Consider the following 19,478-nt stretch of genomic DNA (forward strand, 5'->3'; position numbering starts at 1 on the left):
ACTTAATGCATGAATTGTAGTAAATTATTATTATATTACTGGGAATATTGACAGCGAACAGAAATAAATTCGGCAGAGTTCTGAGAGTTAAATTCGACGTTTGAATCGAATGCCCTATTTAACTATTTTAGTTGACTAAAATAGGAATTAAGTTCAGCACATGTGAAATTCGGGGTTTGAACTGGGCCTAAGAGCCACATTAAAAATGTTCTTGGCCTGGCGTTGTCAATTTTTGCTATCTTGACGCAAACTCAACATACGTTTTCAAATAAGCGTTTTGAACACATTAGAATGAACTAACAGCTCTACACTAGTGAAGAATTTAATAATAATAATAATAATAATAATGATAATAATAATAATAATAACTTCTTAAAAAATACAATCCTGGTATTTACATATACTGTTAAGCGATGAAAATGCAAGCAACAGAGGTTATACACTTCCAGAAAAGTCCTTCGTCCGATTTCATTCGCGCGGGCTATAAAAGTGGAAGCTCTTCAGTGGTTACTGTATGATATTGTGATATTGTTTAAATTTGGTTTAGAAACCAATTCTTTGTTCTCTCTCTTTGCTTTCCTTGGTTTTATATTGACACAACTGAACCCAAGCTTGAAAGTGAAATTTAAGACAGAAAATCGATTTGACAAAGTAAATAACTCGAAGGTTCAATGTTAATGAGTTTTTCCTAGCCAATTACAAGACTTACTCAAGCATTGATATGAGTTTTACAACGTTTAAGTCACTCTGGTCATTATAAAAATGATTGCCACAGCGTTATCGAGCGATAAAATTGTAACCAACAATTCGTAACAATTAAAAGCAGTCAAAGAAGGAACAAGCCTCGTCTATTTGTTGAGTAAGAACCTGCTAGTTTCCGTTTGCCGACAGCAGACTCCTGGTTTTAGAACTTCCCTTTTTTATTTCGATCGAGAAGTAAATGATATGAAAACTGGCTGCTTCATGCACACATGATAGCAGGCATTTATTTTTGCCTCATATTTTCCTGTTAAGCCTGTTAATTGCTTAACGGCAGGCAGCTTCTACCCCGCTTCCTGTGTTTACCTGCCAAATTGTGTACTTTATGATCTTATTGCTAAAGATAACATTTCACACACCTGTTTAAAAATGGTGTTAAGCACGTATTTTCGATTATATTTTCCGAGAATCGTTTTCTCACCGTAGCTACATGACAGGTCTACGCATTTCTCGTGCAGTTTTTGGCTATACTTTGATGTCACCATGTTTATGTCTAACGCGTACTGTGCTATCAACCCGATTTTCTTTTTCATTTTTAGCAGTAATTGTTTACCAAAAAAGCCCTTAAAAGACTTATAAAATGTTCTTTTGTACGGGCGTAGATCGCAAAAATGTGCTTTTGGCTCGCGAATATATCATATATCATGACTATCAGTGTGCTCCAGCACTCTGAGAAGGTTTTAATATATGAGTGCGAGAAATGACAGCATAGGCGACGTATTCTAAGAGTTTGCCTGGGATAAAACCCGGCCGCGGACCGTTAGAAACGTCATAGGGGCGTGGGCAGGAGAAGTACAAAAGTATTCGTTCATGCAAGGGGAAAATTTATTAACTGAAAATTTAAGGGAAATGTTAACGATAAAAATTCGAACAATGATAATGGTATGAAATATCTCCTAGTAACTCTTAACTGTCTGTCTGTTGCTGTAACTTCTGCTGTTCAGCACGTATTGCGTTTTTAATTTGTAATCATACATTCATAAATAATTTATTGCAAAGTTTAGCCAATAAAAAAAGCTCAACACCTCGGTTCGGTAGATCGACTAATTGATCTGACATGATTTTCAAGCGTAACTGTTATTTTAGTACCTTCCTCGCTCTCATTGTCTAAATTCTGTTTAGAAGCCAATACTTTGTTCTCTCTCTTTGCTCTCCTTATTTTATGCTGACTGAACAACCCAACCTTAACCCCCTTTAAGGTGATATTTTAAACAGGAAATCGTTTTCACGAAGTAAATGATTCGAAAGTTCCATATATGCTAATAAGCGGCTCCTAGCCAATCGCAAAAGACTTCTTACGTATTGATATGAGTTAAGCGGGGGAGTGAGGTTTCTTGTAAAGTGCCACATGTAATTGTAGTACCGGCAGAAGTTCGTAAAATCAAAAGGAATAAAAGAAATAACAAGCCTTGTATTTTTGTTGAAGAAGAACCTATTAATTCTTAGTTAGAATGGAAAACCCAACCTTAACCCCTTTTAAGGTGATATTTAAAATAAGAAACTGTTTTCTCCAAGTAAATGATTCGAAGGTTCCATATATGCTAATAAACCCCTCCTATAGCCAATCACAAAAGACTTCTCAGGTATTGATATGAGTTTAGCGGGGCAGTGGGGTTTCTTGTGAAGTGCCACAACGTTATCGAGCAATATTAAAGGCGGTAAGAGAAGTAACAAGTCTTGTGTTTTTGTTGAAGAAGAACCCATTATAGTTTAGTCTAGGCTCTTGGTTTCATAATTTTCCATGTTTTGCTCGATCGAAAAGCAAATGTTATAAAAACTGCATGTTTTATGCACACTTGATGACTATGCACTTTTTTTTACCTCATTATTATTTATCTGCTAAGCCTGGGCTTAATTGCTTGAAGGCAGCTGCGCTCGCGTTTAACTGCCAAATTGTGCACTTTATGATCGTATTGCCAAAGAAAACATTAGTAAAATTAGCATTAAGCACGCTTTTTCAACTATATTTTCAACAGTTTTAGAGCTGCTTCAAACAGTTTACAGAGAAAAGACAGAATTACAAGTGGTGACAAATCATAGTGTTCATAGATGAAAAACTTTCCTGCCCTCTGGATCGCAAGAGCGTGATCACTCTTCCTCAGCAGCACAAAAATTTCCTCGTGGCCGGGGCTAAAAAGCTAAGAGCCACATTAAGGGATGCTTAGTTACTCTACTCCTTGACGTTATATTTTCAGCATTTATTTTACATAAATTCCCTGAACATACGTTTTGAAACAGGCGTTTTGAACACATTAAAATACACTAACAGCTCTTCGTTACGCTTCCTCGATAATCGATCTTAAAATACCTTTCGTCGTGATCTGAATTTTAGGGAAATTACTTATCTATCCTAGCTAGTGTGTTAGTTTTTCCTTGTCGTCGATCGAATTTAAGCAGTTGATGATTTTTAAATGAAACAAAGATAAAAAAAAAATAATAATGATGGTATGGAATATATGGAATATTGTAGGTTGTTTGCTCAAAAGAAGGCCTACCAAGGGGGGGTCACGGGCACCCCAGGACCCCCCCTCCCTAGCTACGCCCCTGTTCAGTGTTTCAAAGTTCCATATAAAAGTACAAACTGATTAGAGATGAGAACACATTGACCCTGAACTAGGATTCTGACATAGAAGTTGAGATTTGAAACAGCGCGGATAAGGATCTCCAGACGGCCTATCTAGGCGGTAGCAATTTATAGACAGAATATTCCGCTATTCATAAGCTCTCTTGACATTTTCGCCGAAAGCATATTAGTTTTGAAAATTAGGCTGCTACATAAATGACAATAAACGAGTTTGCCTTTTGGTCTAGGGTCGAGGGTAGAGGGTAACTAGTCGAGGGTCGAGGGTAAATGGTCGAGGGTCGAAAAATCCTCCACAATTATTTCTGAATTTTTTTTTCAATTTTAAAAAAAAAAATTCTCAAATAAAGCAACCAAAGGGAAGAGGCGTGACAGGAAGTTCAATAAACACCATAATACCATTAAACTGCTGACTGAGAACTTTGAGAAAGTAAATTGTCATTTCGTAAACTACAGACTGTCATTTCGCAAACTACAGATTCTGTAGTTTGCGAAATGAAAATCTGTAGTTGTAGGAAAAATGGCGGACTACTCGTAGTCTATTCTCGTTGCGTCTACTCGGATATTCTAAACAGAAAATTCCCCCCAAAAAGTTGTTTCGCCCTGAAAAATTTAACTTAAGCTCAGGCGCTCAAGTTAAGCCCTGTCGGTCAGGTTACGTGACCCACCGCGAATGTCGTCTGAAAGGTCCATACGTTGTTCTTTCTTTTCTTCTTCTTCTTTTTTGCGTATTATGTGGTGTTATTGTTAACAGTGTATTGAAAAGCAGATTTAGCATTATTTGTGCGTCCGGATTTAGAAAAAGAAAAAAAACAAAGAACAAATATGGCCCGGTGCAGTTCGCCCGAAAATTATTATTCTTCGGGCCGTAATACAGAGCTGGAACTTTGCAGACTTTGATCTATATATCGGCGGGGAAACCGGCAAACTAAGAAATCTGGGTTTTCGACAGTGTAAAACGATCATAATGCCTCTGATTCCAATCTCCTATTCCTCTGTCTCTTGTTGCCGGCGTTGCCTTCGCTGTGCTAAGCGATGTTCCTTCTGCTCCGCCGTTTTTTGTTGACGTCTTCTCCTTCGTTGTTCACGCTGAATTTGAAGTCGGCATTCTCCAGAGGATTTTCATTTCGCAAACTACTAGCCTGCGTAGCAAGCGTTTCCTTGCGAGTTCGTCGAGAAAGTTGGGACGAGAGCGAAAAAAAAAAGAAAGGACGGTGGAGGGGGAGGGGAATGAAGCTGGAAACGCTTGCTACGCAGGCTAGCAGACTACAGATTTTCATTTCGTTTCTTCCATTTCGTTTCGTTTCGTTTCGCTCCATTTCGTTTCGCAAACTACAGTAACCGATACACCACTTCAGCTTAAGCTTTATTTATCTGGAACTACATAGAGTGGTTTTCGTTTGAGTGTCGTAAAACAAAAACCACAGTAATTACTCTGGCCAATCACATAGGACACAGACAAGACATTGAACCAATCAAAACTCGAAGTAATTATATGTGGCTGACTCAAAGCGCGGGAAAATGCATGCGAGCGCGTCACAATTGGCTTTGGTTTTACTTCTGATTGGATGAAAAGGTGGCGCGAATCTTTTAAGCCAATCGCATCGTGTAGAAAGTGCAAAACCAATTACTTTTCGACACTCAAATGAAAACCGCTCTATTAGGAGTAACCAATTAACTTTTTAACTGAGTCGATAAAGCTTATTGTCATGCTTATTCACTTGCGTGATATTTGCAGTTTCAAGTTTCGTTTTCCGGGGCAATCGAAAATGTAGCGGGTCTGGGATATATATACCCCTTAAAAGTACCATTCTTTCGATCTCTTCCTTTACTCCTCCGTACTTCGCTTTCATTTCGGAATTTCAAGAGGTTTAAACCGATGGTGTGAATTTCTTGTTAGTATTTGCTATAGTTGTTTGCCAGCCTGTGAAGTCTGTGAATGCGGCATTTGACAAGTTGTGTTTATCACGTTGTTATCGTTGAGTTTTCCATGTTTTGTCTTTAATACTAGCCTGTGCCAGGCTCTCAGATAGTACAGTGGGGACGTATTAAAACGAGCAAAGCGAAAATAAGACGCGCACGACTTGGGAAAGGGGGCGGTGGTCTCTCCCCAGCCCTCGCGCGTTTTTCTCATTTCTTATTACTGAACGACTTTCCACCACCATCTCGGAGCCTGGAACAGGCTACTTTAATACAGGCAGTAAAATAATCACGCTGACCCAAGTCTCACATAAGAAAAAACTAGTGGACGTGGGAAATATTAAATACAAACGGTGAAAGTTAGCAGATTAGCAGCCTTTTCATAAGCGAGTGAAACATTAGACAAGAAAACCATTGGGTGTGTGCTTTCAATATTCAATATTATTTACTCGAGTGTTACAACGATTCATGATGCACGTGCCACTAGATGTTTTAAATGTAATATCACCTTCATCACCGTGGGAGTGTAAAAGTTATAAACAACACTAACACAAGACAAATAAAACAGGCACCGGAAACTCGAGTAAACACGAGCCTACTTGAAAATTTGATTTGACGACGTTCAGAAATAATTGTGGAGGATTTTTCGACCCTCCGTTAGTCATAAGCGAGTGAAATATTAGACAACAAAACCATTGGGTATGTGCTATCAATATTCAATATTATTTACTCGAGTGTTACAACGACAAATGATACACGTGCCCCTAGGTGTTAACGTAAAAATTAAACAGGCCCCCGAAACTCGAGTAAACACGAAATTTTGATTTGACGACGTTCAAAAATAATTGTGGAGGATTTTTCGACCCTCGACCATTTACCCTCGACCCTCGACCCTCGACCCTCGACTAGTTACCCTCGACCCTCGACCATTTACCCTCGACCCTCGACTAGTTACCCTCGACCCTCGACCCTCGACCAAAAGGCAAACTCGTTTTGTACCAATGTTGCAAAACAAGTTACACGTTTTTAGTTACCCGTTTTTCGGCACCTTTACTGGCACCTTTACCTAGCAAAGGATATATTCAGATTTGTTGTTGTCCAGTTTTTTCAATTGTTGATAGTTTCTCATTTTGTTTGGATTTGGTACGCTTATTAAAATGATGTCATTGTAAATTCGTTTGTCTGAAAACGCATGCTCACCCCAGCCCGGAAGGGTCGAAGGGTACGAAGCGCGAGCAACAGGCCACCATCTTCAAAGAGCTTCAAAACAGATGGAAGACGGATCTAGTGGCAAGAAGAGTTGAAGACGAGGAAAGTCTGAAGAAAACTTTTGCCGTATTTGAGTTGGTCAAATAAATTTTAGAATGTCCTTAAGTTTTTCTTCCGTTTTCCCGTCTAATGCTTTTCAAAACATCCACAAACACGTCACGATATTCTTAACATAACAACCCTTCGTTTTGCGATTCGTTTTTTCTTAGAAACTACGTGATTTTGCAAACCTTTGTGATTTTGTTACCAAGTCTGAATACGCTGTACGCAGGTCCTCCTTGCGTGATAAACGTGAATATATTCCATGTGTGGAATTTGATAAAGTTCAGAGGTTCCTTGGCTTGTTTTATTTTTGTATATTTATAAAACGTCAATCCAGAACAGTTTTGTCCAGTGTGCTATTGTTTTTGTGTGTGTCCTATGGCCTGTGACCTGCACTTTAGCCCCACCGGTAAGCATAAGCCACACTAACTACGTCAGGGGCGGATCTAGGGGGAGGGTGCAGGGGGTGCGCCCCCCCCCCCCCCCCCCTGAGATGACCTGCGGTTTTCTAATACACATGATATTCCGCAAAAAAAACTATGTGGTTTATTGGTGTTGAAGTAGAGCAAGAGACGAGTGCACCCCCTCCTAAAAAAAATCCTGGATCCGCCCCTGTACGTACAACACCAGTGTGTAGGATTTAATACCATAGATTATACTCATGAACCAGGATAACTCCATGAGCAGGATATTGGTAACTTCTTTATAGTTGGCTTTAACTTATTTCTACGTTTCTCAGGGGAAACCATTTCGGTAGAATTAAAAAAGCTATTGCTGGTGGCCTCAGGCCGAAATTTCGTATTCTTTGCAAAGGAGCAACCTGGTTAGTTATCCGTGTGGGCAACCGAGCTCAATATAGGTTTAGGATCAGAGAGGTGGAATGGGGTTGAAACTGAAATGGGAAATTGACTGTTTAACACATATAATGTCTGAATATACATGCCAGGTGTAATCCGACTGTTATTCACAGGTCATAATGAATATGTGTTATGTCGCCATGCCTTCCTGTTCAGCTTTGTAAACCCAAGTGGCCTGGACCCGATCAAACTGTCGCTCATTACTGGGAAGGGTTGTGGCATCTGCTGTGATAGCAGCTATGGACCAGCTTTTGGTGATGGGAATGACCTATGGATATTAAATAATCAGAATGATGCAAACACAAATCCTGTTAGTATCAGCATTCTCGGCAGCACCTATCAGTGCCCACCAGGACAGGAGGACTCGTTCTTTACAGACGCTAACGAGTCCGTTATCACAGATTACGAGGTGTTTGGACTCCTCCAGTGACAACTACCAAGCAGGTGAAATAAACTTTCACAGCTAAAATACTCCATACTTTTTCCAAGCGTTATAAAATAAAGGTATTTAATGCCTCATTAGGGGTGCTAGGTACTCAGGAGAAAAAGGTTTCTTTGATATTGTTCGGCTTTAATTAAACAGAGGTGCAAAGGGGAGCCAAATCAGAGCCGTAAATGAACTTGGCATACTTGTTTTAAATAGGAGCTGATTTAAGTCAGTATATTCTTGAGTTCTCAGAAAGAAACATTTTCTGGTCTTCACCTTTACTAGACTCCCAAAGTGCGGCTTTTTGTTGTAAAAAGCTCACAATCTTGCCTTTATTACCTTTACTTTTTGAAAGTGTTAACCCCAATCGTGAAGGAGATTCTTGGGACATTTGACCATGTTACTACAACTGGCTTGACCAATGGCAGAGCGACAAATTGGGCACCGGAAGTAGAGTTTAGTCCTTTCCGCACGCTTTCCCGTCCTTGTCAAATGACGTTCCCGTTCTGTTGCTAAATCAGCCTGACGCGTATTCTATCTAACATAGTTTCATGTTACATACTACTTTTTCTCGGTCGATAAATAAAAAACGAAAAAAAGTACTCGGCTAGTATCCAGCCAACTTGACCTCATGTCCATATCTTCATCAAGAGCATACAATCAAAGCTATCCTTGTGACAACTCTCATCAGTGACCAGCTCTATTTACGGCCACCTTTATGAAACCCCCGTTTGAATGGTGACTTAAACTTTGTGATGAAAACCTCGAGCTCCCGTAAGCGTTCGCGACCACTTTTTAGCTTCCCAACTGGACTTTTCCTTTGTTTTTAAGCTCTTGTAAGCGACCATTCGACTCATTCTTGCACTAGCATTTGGACTTGGGGTTATTTTCGTCTACAAAATTGAACGTAAAGTTTAGCCTTGTCTGTATCAGATATAAAGACACTCGTTATACATTATCAAAGTTCTTTTGTTTTTTCCTTTAGAAATAATTATTATTAATGAGTTTATGCTCAGGCGTCCCAAGCTCACATTACGAGTGTGTTTGTGGTTTCTAAAACTTTGATAAGCGACCACCCTCTATCATTTCATGATACGGTCCCTTACGTACAAGAGCTCACTCTTGTAAGCGACCAGCTCTGGTTTCAACCACTTTCTTGAATTTCCGAGGAGGTCGCTTACGAGAGCTTCAACTGTATTTGAAATCCCTAGTCTGAGTTCTGTAGAATAAACCAGTGACTGCATGGGGCCCAGACTGTGTATATTGCTTTTCATCGAGTTTCCTTGCCCTCTGGTTTTGTTTGTTTGTTTGTTTATTGATCTGGGTTTGTTTGCTTTGGACATTCTCTGATTAAGGTTATCTCCTTATTTTCTTATTTTTATTTCTAGATCTAGAGACTGCTATTGAACTTCAGGAACAAGATACTGGGGTTGTTCGACAACATGAAAGAATGTAAGCACCACCCCACTAATTAGGGTTTTTAAGAAGTTAGTCCTTTGTTAAAAGACTAAAGCATTTTCCCTTTCTTGATCATTTTATAAACTGTCGTAACTTTTTCTCTTGATTATGTATTGATATAAGAATACTGATGTTGGTCACTCTTTGAGTTTAAAGGGTTATTCAGACAACCCATTTTTCATAAAATTGGAACTTTATTGAGGCTGCAAGGATTTTCGAATCATATTCAAAAATTGCAAGGAAGTCTTTGAATTGGGGCGGTGGGAGGGGGTAGGCGTATGTTTTATTAGAAAATGCAGTTAAGATTTTTCCACAGCTGCGAATTAAACTAAGACCACTTGTTTTTGGTCAAAGTTAATATGGCCTTGGCTCCCACCAGTCGTCAGAAGGTCATAGAGATTTATCCGATTTTCCTGAGGGGAGGGGAGGGGGGAGTCTGTGCATAGGCTATCCTGCTGGGAGCACTTGGATTTCTTTTTTCAGGTTTGGCAACTCAAATGTGTCAACCTTGTTGCAGGGAGGAGTTTAACTTTGGTCTTGGGTTGGGAGTGAAGGGCCGTGGATGAATGATTTGCCAGAGATATAGCCGACTTTTCACTAGTGACACGTCATCGGTAGGGAATTTCTGCGCTCGTTCCTCTGACGTCATTTCTCGTGGAAACTAGCAGCCTCCCACGAAGACGTTCTTAGGGGTTCGTCACGCGGGGCACGAACGCGTGCGCCTGCGTGGGAGGTTAGGAAACCAGTCGTGTCGTCGTGAAATGTGGACTGTTTTCTTAGGTTAGTGAATGATGTGAATTAAACGAGTTACAGCGTTTTCATATCATTTCCAACTGTCTGAATTCAATGCATGCCTCTCCTGCCTTAAATCTTTAGACTTAAGAGAGCAAAGGAATCTTTACATCGTCAGAATGAAGAGTGCGCCCGAATAAGATCTGAAAACATGGAAATGGAAGACGAGATGGGGCAGCTAGAGGAAATCCACAAGTAAGATAAAAACGTTTATTTTACTGGTCGAATAGCATGTTCCTTAGACTAACCAATACCATTAGAAGTGAATGTTACAAAATTGCCTAGCGCTCACTGCTTCCTAGCTAGTCAGCCGCTTGCACTTTCGTAAGTGTTTATTTTTACTTATAGGTTTACGAAGCCTGCAGAACAAGCGTTACTTTTTCGCGTTTTCAGGCGATTGAAAGCACACTTAAGGCAAGCGGGAATGAGAGTTGAGCTCGAGACACGCGCGACGAAAGAAAGGATCCTATTTGCGCTTACCTCCTCGCGCGTGTCTGGCGCTCCGCGCACGCCCCGCGCTAGAAAAAAATTGAATAAACACACTCAGCTTATATTGAGTTTGAGGTCTCATTTTAAACCCGTGGGTCTAGTAACGGGATTGGGAAATAGTATTCAGTTTTGCTGGCGATGGGATAGCCTGCGTAAACATCCGTCTCTCCTTACTCCACGCCGCTAGGGACCTCTCGACAGGGGGAATTTGTGCAGGCGAAACGTTTCGCCAGAGGGGGGGGGGGAATTTGTACAGGCGAAACTTCCCCAGCGGCGAGGAGCGAGGAGCCTGATCCGGCTGTTTTCGCAGGCTAGTGATGAGATTTTTGTAATTCATTTACAAAACACTCATGCACTAGGGAGATACGTCGGTGGGGGCGTAGTATTTCTTTAGGATAGATTATCAAAACGTCAAAGAGAAAACACAATCTTATAATTTTCGTGTTATCGATCCCTATATTGGTCTTTTTTTCAGGGCAACTGTGGATGTGTTCACTAAAGAAATCGAGGCTTCTAAAACATCTTTGTCGTCTGAAAGAAAGGACAGGTGAGTATTGCTTAAAAATACGCCCCCCCCCCCCCCCTCTCTAATAAGCCCTCCCCTCCCCGGGCTCCTAATGTTATCCTTAAGTAATAAATGATAGACTGTATAAATCAATCACGACCGTAAAAATTCGTGTGGGCTGATCCGGGATGGTTTATTCACCAACTGGAAGATCGAATTTATTTTTGATTCTCGGCTGCGTGACCTTCAACTTCTTGTACTTGAACTTTCCTACTTTGTATTCTAGTTGTTTATGGAGAACTGATACTGCCTTCTTTGCTAAATTATATAAGCCTCCCGTCTCTATTAAGCCCCCCCCTCAAATGTGTTTGAAATGATAAGCCCCCCCCCCCTTCAATAGAGGTATACTTGCTGAGTGCCCTATATCCTCATGTACAGTAGCTCTTCATCTTAACGCAAATCTGTGGAAAATAAGATGTCGATATTTCTTTTTCCGTAGGCAAACCTTGCAGACTAAACGTGACAACGTAACAAAGGAAGTAAACGAGTTTAAGAGTGATTATGGACGATATATGGCAACAATGTCGAAGAAAGTAACTGAAGGAAAAGCTGAACATGCGAGACTAACAGAATATGTAAGTGTTAAAAGTAATTCGTTACTATAAAAACGAGAGGGAGACTGGACCGAGTTAACTTTCGCAAAGACCTCTGGGACTGTAGCTGACGCGCGTCCCTAGTAACGATCCCAGAAGCAATTGCGGGACGCATTTCGGCTCCAGTTCCCTTCTCGATTCTTAATTGGCGAGTAGGCCAAACGAAAAAAATATCATAGTGTTCCCTTAGATGCAGATTTGGTAATGCATCATGGAAGTTACGCCTGACTGCTTCCTTTTTCTCTATTTTTCTTTCCTTTTTTCTGTCTTTAAAGGTTGCGCGTGGGACTGTGCCGTTGTTGCGTTCCATTGCACTATGGGACTGTTTTGAGGAGGCAGTGTAGGAAACGGGGTCAAAATTCGTACCCCAAAACGGTCCCATGATGCACTTTAATACAACATCGACGGCCCAGTCTCAAGTTGGTACTTCATTTCAGTGGCCCTTTTGCAAGTGATTTTGTTTGACATCGATACCATGCATGACGAGCTTAAAAATTTCGCGCCACTCTCGTAACCATCGCAAGCTAGACCAAAACTAAACATGATTTTTTAGCATGTATCTTTCCCGCGCGTCGCGTGTTTCGTGTGCGCGGTATCTTAAGTCAACCACAAAGCTTAGTGACGTAAAACCAATGCATTTCGACCCTAACAACGACAACGGTTAATTATTAAAATTTTCACAATAAATTACAGCGAAACCCCGCCCGAAAATGCTGAGCAGTAAACTAATTGTAATCTAGAGGGAGGGGGGCGGGGGGGAGTGAACACATAGAGAGAACAGGTTGGGAAGTGCTATGACTCTATCTGTAGCATGGCAGCCTACCTATCAACCGAAGGTATTGTCATAAACACTCAGCAGGGTTCTATCTAGGATTTATCGTTTGGGGGAAAAGTCCCGAGTGGCCAAAGGCCACGAGCTTCCTAGGGGGGTCCGCTGGCATGGCCCCCCGAAATTTGTTTTAAAAGAATATGCGCTGAGATGCAATCTGGTGCATTTTGAGACAATTTTGAGAAATGTTACAGTGTGTGCACCGTCCTCGACACGTCTGGATCATTTTTCCAATATTGTTACTTATATACTGAAATGATAACAATATTTTTGTTTTTGGTGGGGGAGGGGGATCTTCCACCCCTCAAATACCCTAGATAGAACTCTGCTCAGTGGTTCATATATGCTAGTTTTTTTATTTTGGTGGTGTCTTCATTGAAGGGAACACAGCTGCAGAAAGACTTAAAAAACGATGAACTGGATATAATTGAAAAACAGAAACAGCTGAAGAAAGCTAAACAGGATTACACAACATTACAGAAACAGCTCAAGACACAGCTGAAAATTCTTCAAGTAAGTTGTGCGTTAACTAACAGGTGTCAAGATTTTCCAAACTATCCTATTCATTTTGTTCTGTCTATACATTTTTTGAGCTTTTGATTGGCTAACAGATTTTGCGCTGCGTTTTGTTAAACTCACGAAGTTGACTTACTTGCCAAGTAAGTTAAGTTTAAATGTCCCCTGAAGGTCTCCTTAAATAGATAGCTATTCCAGTAATTTCGAGTAAAGAATGTCCGATTGCTCTTTTTTTACCCCCTCAGGAAAGCATTGAAAAATTAGAAAAAGAAAGGGGCAAGAAAAAAGATATAATCGAGGACAAAACGGTAAGTAAGTGAGCTCTAGCTAACGGAATGATTAACGGACAAACCTCTGCTAACTATAAGTATGAACGAATGAACCAAGAAATAGACGAATCGATAACTTACAGGAAAAGCGTCGACTGAGGACCGAACGACCGACCGAGTCACAGAGTCACCGACCGACCGACAAACCAACCAAGTGAAAAAACTTACCAACGAATGAGTAAACGAATATGATAGCGAACGGAGGGAATGAAAAAATGAAGAATTATGCGGACAATGGATTTCCGAGATATCAACGAACGAAGAAATGACTGACCAAGCTGCCGAATGACCGACCGACCGACAGAACAAATACACCAACCAGAGCAGCTGACTAATATCAGTGTTTCCAACTTAATGGAAGTAGGGAATATTTTAGAGGAGTATTCCTTTGTGTTCTGGGCGGGCGGACGGTACGCCCTGATCTACACCATTCCTCTTTTTCCTATCTTTTTTCGCAGTGGTTGTAACTTTGGAAACAATTTCTGAAGTTTCACTGCAAATGCTTTGTCGAACAGAGATTCAGAACACGTGTCATTTGTTATTTTGTTATTGTTTCTTTCTCTTAGCCGGTCTTCAAGGACCTGGAAGCTCAATTCAAAGAACGCACTCAAGAGTTCGAAACAACGAAAAAAAGCATAGTGGGTAAGAAAGTAGCTTGCGTGCAACTCCTCTTTCCATTGTTGTTCGCGGAAAAAGGGTGCAACGAAAGAAACACGGGACGTCTGCGCGCAGGCTAGTGAGAATGCCTTCACATTTGTTCTGCAATCTGAGGAACTTCTCCTCTATATTTTGAATTAGCCGCTTCATATAACTGACTTCAAAGTGTGATGCGATATTGTTACTGTGTCGCCCAGCCATTAGCCTGCGAACGAAGATGTATTTCCGGTCGGGTAGAGAGAAGTGACGACCGGAAATACGTCTAGGTTCGCAAATATGTAAGAAACAATGCCAGCCAATCAGGAAAACTGGCATCGTGGTCAAAACAGTCTAGAGCACGTTTCATATTCCTTTCGTTGAATTGAAGTGAAATATCTTGAAACAAAAACAACCTCTAGGTGGCCTAGCTGCCTTTTTGGTTTATATATACCGAGTACACACATCTTTATGCGTAGAGGAAAGATTTACTTGTGGCGTTTACTGCTTCTTTTTGTTCTATGAGCGGACTCGGGAGGATGATCAGTTGGTGCGTCTTTCGCGCGCGCCCGCGTACAATCCGCTTTCAATGAAAATAAGAGTTTGAGCAAGGACGTCTCGAGTCTGCCAACGTGGTACGTTTTCACCTTTGATCTTGGGGTGGGGTACTTTCTGAAATAAACAGTTGCATGTGTGCCTCCTGTACGGGCTTTATTTTTCAGTGTTTTGGATTGAAAAACGTTTCTTTTCCGGAAATAAGCATCGATCGACGGGTTTGGTCTTACATGTAGTTTTCTGGGTTTTAGGGCTACAGTTATTAATTGCATATGATTAGTTATAAAGGAAGAAATTATATATTTTTACAAGGTAATGAGGGTTAAACATCCCACCCGTGAATTGTTAGTCGTACATTATCCGGCCTTTGAAAATGCATCATAATACAGGGATTTTTAAATGGCAGTGTTTCTGTGTATATTGCAGACCTTAAAAACAAGAAGGCAAGTTTGGAAACATCCGTGGAAAGGGCTCAGAGAGATGTGGACAAGTTAGCGGAGCCACAGGTTGGTGATATTAAACTAACAAAGCGCTTTGGGCAGTTGGGATTAGAGCTTTTTTGGGCAGTGTCGTCAATACTGCTGATTGGTTTAGGTTAAGCCAAAAAAGGCGTGCGTTTTATTGCCCGCCAATCGCAGCACACGCTGACAATCCAAACAACCAATCAAATCTCGAAGCCAACACGTGTAGCTGATACCAAACGCAGGAAATCACATGTTAATAAGTTACGGATTGGGACGGAAGCACCCCTGCCTCCTCCCTTCGGGGGTGACTTCCGTATGGAGGTTATGGGGGTGCTTACAAAAGAGACAAATTAGGTACGTGGCTCAGGTTTTTTTGACCTGTCGTAAAGGAGATTATAGTAAAACAGTTAACTAATTCTCGAAACTAATCATTGGAGCTGTAGAGAGCTGTACTACAGTGACAGCATGACGGCGTTTGGTTATTTTATATACAGCTATTTCGAGAAAGGTTGTCGGAAAAAATGTGGAAGCGGTAATCCCGAAAGGTAACATGGGATCTGATCAATACGCTGTTCCTAGGCCTGACACTGTAGCTGTCCAACCTACTTTTATTGCTTTCCTTTAGCACTCGCAAGCGTAAGTCCATTGCCTGTCATGCCATTCTTTCAAATTTTTTCGAAGAGCAATGAAACCAGAACCACCTATAATACCCTTCGGGATTGTCGCGTGCACTTTTTCCGACAACCTTTCTCGAAACAGCTGACGTACATAATCATTTCTTCACGCTCTCCTCTCAGCGGTAACTGTATAGGTAAAAATATTAATATTAGCTTTCCGTCCCGAACACTTTAATTGAGACCAAACCTGCAATTAAACACCCCTATGTGAAACGACAAGCATCCCCGTCTCTTTTTTTGAGAGTCCCCCCCACCACCCTCCCTGGGGTATAGGAGCCGGTCCACACAAGTCCCTTTTGTTATCATATGCGTAGCACTGCTGACTGCACCATAACGATGTCAATGCGTTAACGAACTTGTCCACACTGAAAATTGTTACGAAAATATCTTCTTGCCATGATCGTTATGTCGTTCTTGTGTGGACAGGAGAGGTCAACGCGATTATTTGTGTTCGTTCACACGATAAGCGGACTGTGTAACACAGCTTAACTCAGTTGATCTTACTACACATGGTACACATATCTATTTCAATTCCCTCCCCTTTAATTTATCCTCTGTTTTGTTAACAAAGTGTGGATATATTGTGCGTAGAGACTTGACTTTTATTGCTGCTTTACCAACAGACTCGGCGACACCTGAAGTTGCGTGAGAGGCGGGTCGAGGCTTTGGATCAACTTAAGAACCAATCAGAGGACATAAAAAAGATTGAAACTGCTATTTTTTCTTCTGGTCAGCGGCTAGGAGCTGTTCTCAAAGAGAACCACAGGTTAGAGATCAAAATGTACTCTACTTTTGTATATTTTTTTCCTTGGAGATTCCCCGTCGAATATTTGGGACATAAATGGCTTGAATCTATGGTTCTTCCAAATTGTATTTCACTTTCTCATTTTGTTTCTTTTCTCTTTCATGTTGGCTCAAGATTCAAGCAGGTACGTTTACTGATCATGTTCCTTACTTCATTGCCCAAGTGTCTTGTAGCAGACATGTTGAGAGTATTCACTTAATCCATGTTGAAAATATTATAGGCAGCGAACTTAACCCGGAGCCACGAACACACTGAGATTTCAACAAATGTTGTCGTTGTTGATTGGCTAGCGAACTCGCCAACTCAGACTCCTTTGTAATGAACGTGGCCCATGACTGGTCGTGTCTGTTGGCTGGCACATAAGCTGGCCCAGGTTGAGATCGTTTCACTGTAAGAGGTAGTAACAAGAGATTTCAAGTAACCATTATGAACGTCAAAAAACAATTCAGAGTGAGTGGTTTTATTCGCAAAACAACAGCTCTGCACGTACATCAAACTCTTTGGTACATTTCTTTAACGTCCACTCACGACTACGGCGTGATACTTCCTAATGCGACGTTTCTCTTTTACAAAAGAGAACGGAAATTTACTGCGTTTGCTGCTTATTGTATGTTTTTAAGGCCATTAGACAACTGGAAACAGAAATTGAAACCACAAGGAAGGCGATGATTGCTAACGCTGGAACACAAGGCTCACTAGAGAAACGGCTGTTGGACTACATGCACAGGGGTAATTTGATTTAAAAAACTCTTTTAGCCTCGATATTCTCATATAAATTCTCAAGACTGATTTCCAGAGATTTGTTTTAAGATTTGTTTCCATGACTGATCATTTCTTTAACTCTCCTAACCTTTTGTTTTGATGATGTATTGATGTTGTTTGGAGAAAATTGATGTTGGTCATTCTTGGGGCTGGACTAAAAAGGTTAAGAGGAGTAGTATAAACAAAACCGATGCAGTCCAACCTCGATGTGCGACCACCTCTCATCTCTGACTTTTCTTTCAGAAATACTGCAGGAGAACTGGAAAGAAGATCTTCTGCTTGATAAGGTTGGTATTAGAAGGAACAGCTCATAAAGATATGCTCAGTTAAACCAAAATACACAGTGTCAATTATAGAATATTCCGCGAATAGGCGAAGTATTCATAGTATTTTTCATATTTATTTCTTGTAACAGATCAATGCTGAAAGAGATCAACAGATGCTAGGCGACATTGAAAGACTCCAAGGAGAAACTAGTGTGCGAGAAGAAAGGTGAGGAACAAACAGAGGTGAGAGATAATGCGACTTGTGAGTCTAGTTATGGGTGAACTTCTTTGACCACCTTCACTCATCTCCTCGCGCGCTTACGTGTTTTAGGCCACGTCCACACAAATCCGGAAATTGAAACCGCATATTCTGTTTAACCGTTTTCGTATGAACGGGGCCTTAAACCACTCTGGACACTCTGGACACTCTGAAGATGCGGTTTAGTTGAGCGGATTCACTGATTTGGTGTGGACTGAAGGCGAATTCGTGTAAAGAATACGCAGTTCCAAAAAGATCTGGATTCGTATGGACGAGACGTGCGTGAGTGGCTACTCGGGATTCACGTAATTCTCTGAGGTTGTAACGAGCGATTCAGTCACGCAATTCTCTAAGTTACTTACCTATGTCTATATATGTCTTATTTTATATTACGAGGAAGCCATTTAATAGACTATTCGGTGTCTTCTTTCATTAGGATTGATGAAATTCATCAGCAACTTGAGGAACAACTTTCAGCGCTGGCTCATTTTATCGATGGTGTAGCCAACTTGAGACCAAAAGGTTTGTATCACTGATTGTTTACCATTTACAAGGGCAGGCCGGTCGGTTCACGGTTTGGGCAAATGGAAAGCAAAATTCAGGACTGGTAAATTTCGTCTCGGAATCGCGGTTATCATTTGTACAAATCAGTTTCATTTACCAAGAAAGGGCCGCGAAGACGTAAAACTGGTTTAAAAATGGCTTTGAAGAAATGGAAAAAAAATTTCCGTTTAGAATATTCCGTCCGGAAAAAACAGGACTACCTTTTCAGATGTTCAGTTGCTCCCGAAAATTTCCCTCTGGAACGACCGTGCTCCATGTTCCATTTACTTTCCAACCCGATTTTCCGGAAACGTTTTGTAAATTGTAAACAACCTCTCTTCCAATTGTCCCTCTTCAATCCTCTGCTCGGCTGCCCCTTTCCTTTTCCCACCCTTCCTTGTCTTACCCTACCCAGGCTACCCTACCATTCTATTTATCCTCTTCCTCGTCACCCCCTGGCCTATTTCGTAAGTATTTTTATTCAGGCACTAAGGTATTTAGTCGAGAACGGACCTGGGGCCTGTTTCTCGAATGTCCCGGTAACTTTTCGGGCCAGGAAAACTGTGTGTGTTTGTTGTGTTTGCATCGAAGATCAGCGTTTCAATAATTTTGAAAATAATACCATTAAACTATCCGTTGACAAAGCAAAATTGACCGGTATGTGAGTTAGGAACTGTGCTGCTTTTCGACAGGTTTTGTTTTTAAAATTTGCCTTGGGGCCCGAAAAGTTTCCGGGTCTTCCGAGAAACGGGCCACCGGTCCCGAATGAGAGCCTGGCAAAGGCTATGGTCTATTGACTCTGATGATGATTAACTTATCACTACGAACAAATACAGTCCTATGGCTAAGATATTGTATCAAGTTTTACTGAACCCATAAGTACTGTAACGTAATTAGAATATTCGTTTTCGTTTACAGACACTGGCCAATCCAGTCGAAAACCGCCTGAAGGTGAGAATATAATTGATAATCGTGTTTGTTTTGGCGGCTTTCTTGTCCTGGAACTTAACCACCCTCCCATAAATTTTAACATTTTCATCAAGCGGAATTGTCGTACGCTTTTTTATTACCTCGTAGTATGCTTTTAG

At 41.0% G+C, this 19,478-nt stretch overlaps 1 protein-coding gene across 1 annotated transcript; it reads left to right on the forward strand.

The window, feature by feature from the left end:
- The first annotated feature begins 9,187 nt into the window (after window positions 1-9,187).
- On the forward strand, window positions 9,188-19,478 carry LOC140944636 (uncharacterized). Its single transcript, XM_073393755.1, has 15 exons — window positions 9,188-9,307; window positions 10,190-10,300; window positions 11,070-11,141; window positions 11,599-11,734; window positions 12,963-13,094; window positions 13,343-13,405; window positions 13,993-14,068; window positions 15,041-15,120; window positions 16,379-16,521; window positions 16,675-16,684; window positions 17,181-17,289; window positions 17,566-17,609; window positions 17,738-17,814; window positions 18,284-18,369; window positions 19,309-19,478. Exons 2-15 carry the CDS (start codon window positions 10,257-10,259, stop codon window positions 19,476-19,478), a joined length of 1,242 nt encoding a protein of 413 aa, XP_073249856.1. The 5' UTR covers window positions 9,188-9,307; window positions 10,190-10,256.

The sequence above is a fragment of the Porites lutea genome, chromosome 7 (genome assembly GCF_958299795.1).
Source record: "Porites lutea chromosome 7, jaPorLute2.1, whole genome shotgun sequence".
Taxonomy (NCBI): domain Eukaryota; kingdom Metazoa; phylum Cnidaria; class Anthozoa; order Scleractinia; family Poritidae; genus Porites; species Porites lutea.

Excerpts from the sequence above, each read along its gene's own strand:
- LOC140944636 (XM_073393755.1), top strand. The coding sequence starts at position 10,257 with ATGGAAATGGAAGACGAGATGGGGCAGCTAGAGGAAATCCACAA. Across the intron at positions 10,301-11,069 it reads CAGCTAGAGGAAATCCACAA|GGCAACTGTGGATGTGTTCA; the intron begins GTAAGATAAAAA and ends TCTTTTTTTCAG. Across the intron at positions 15,121-16,378 it reads ACAAGTTAGCGGAGCCACAG|ACTCGGCGACACCTGAAGTT; the intron begins GTTGGTGATATT and ends CTTTACCAACAG.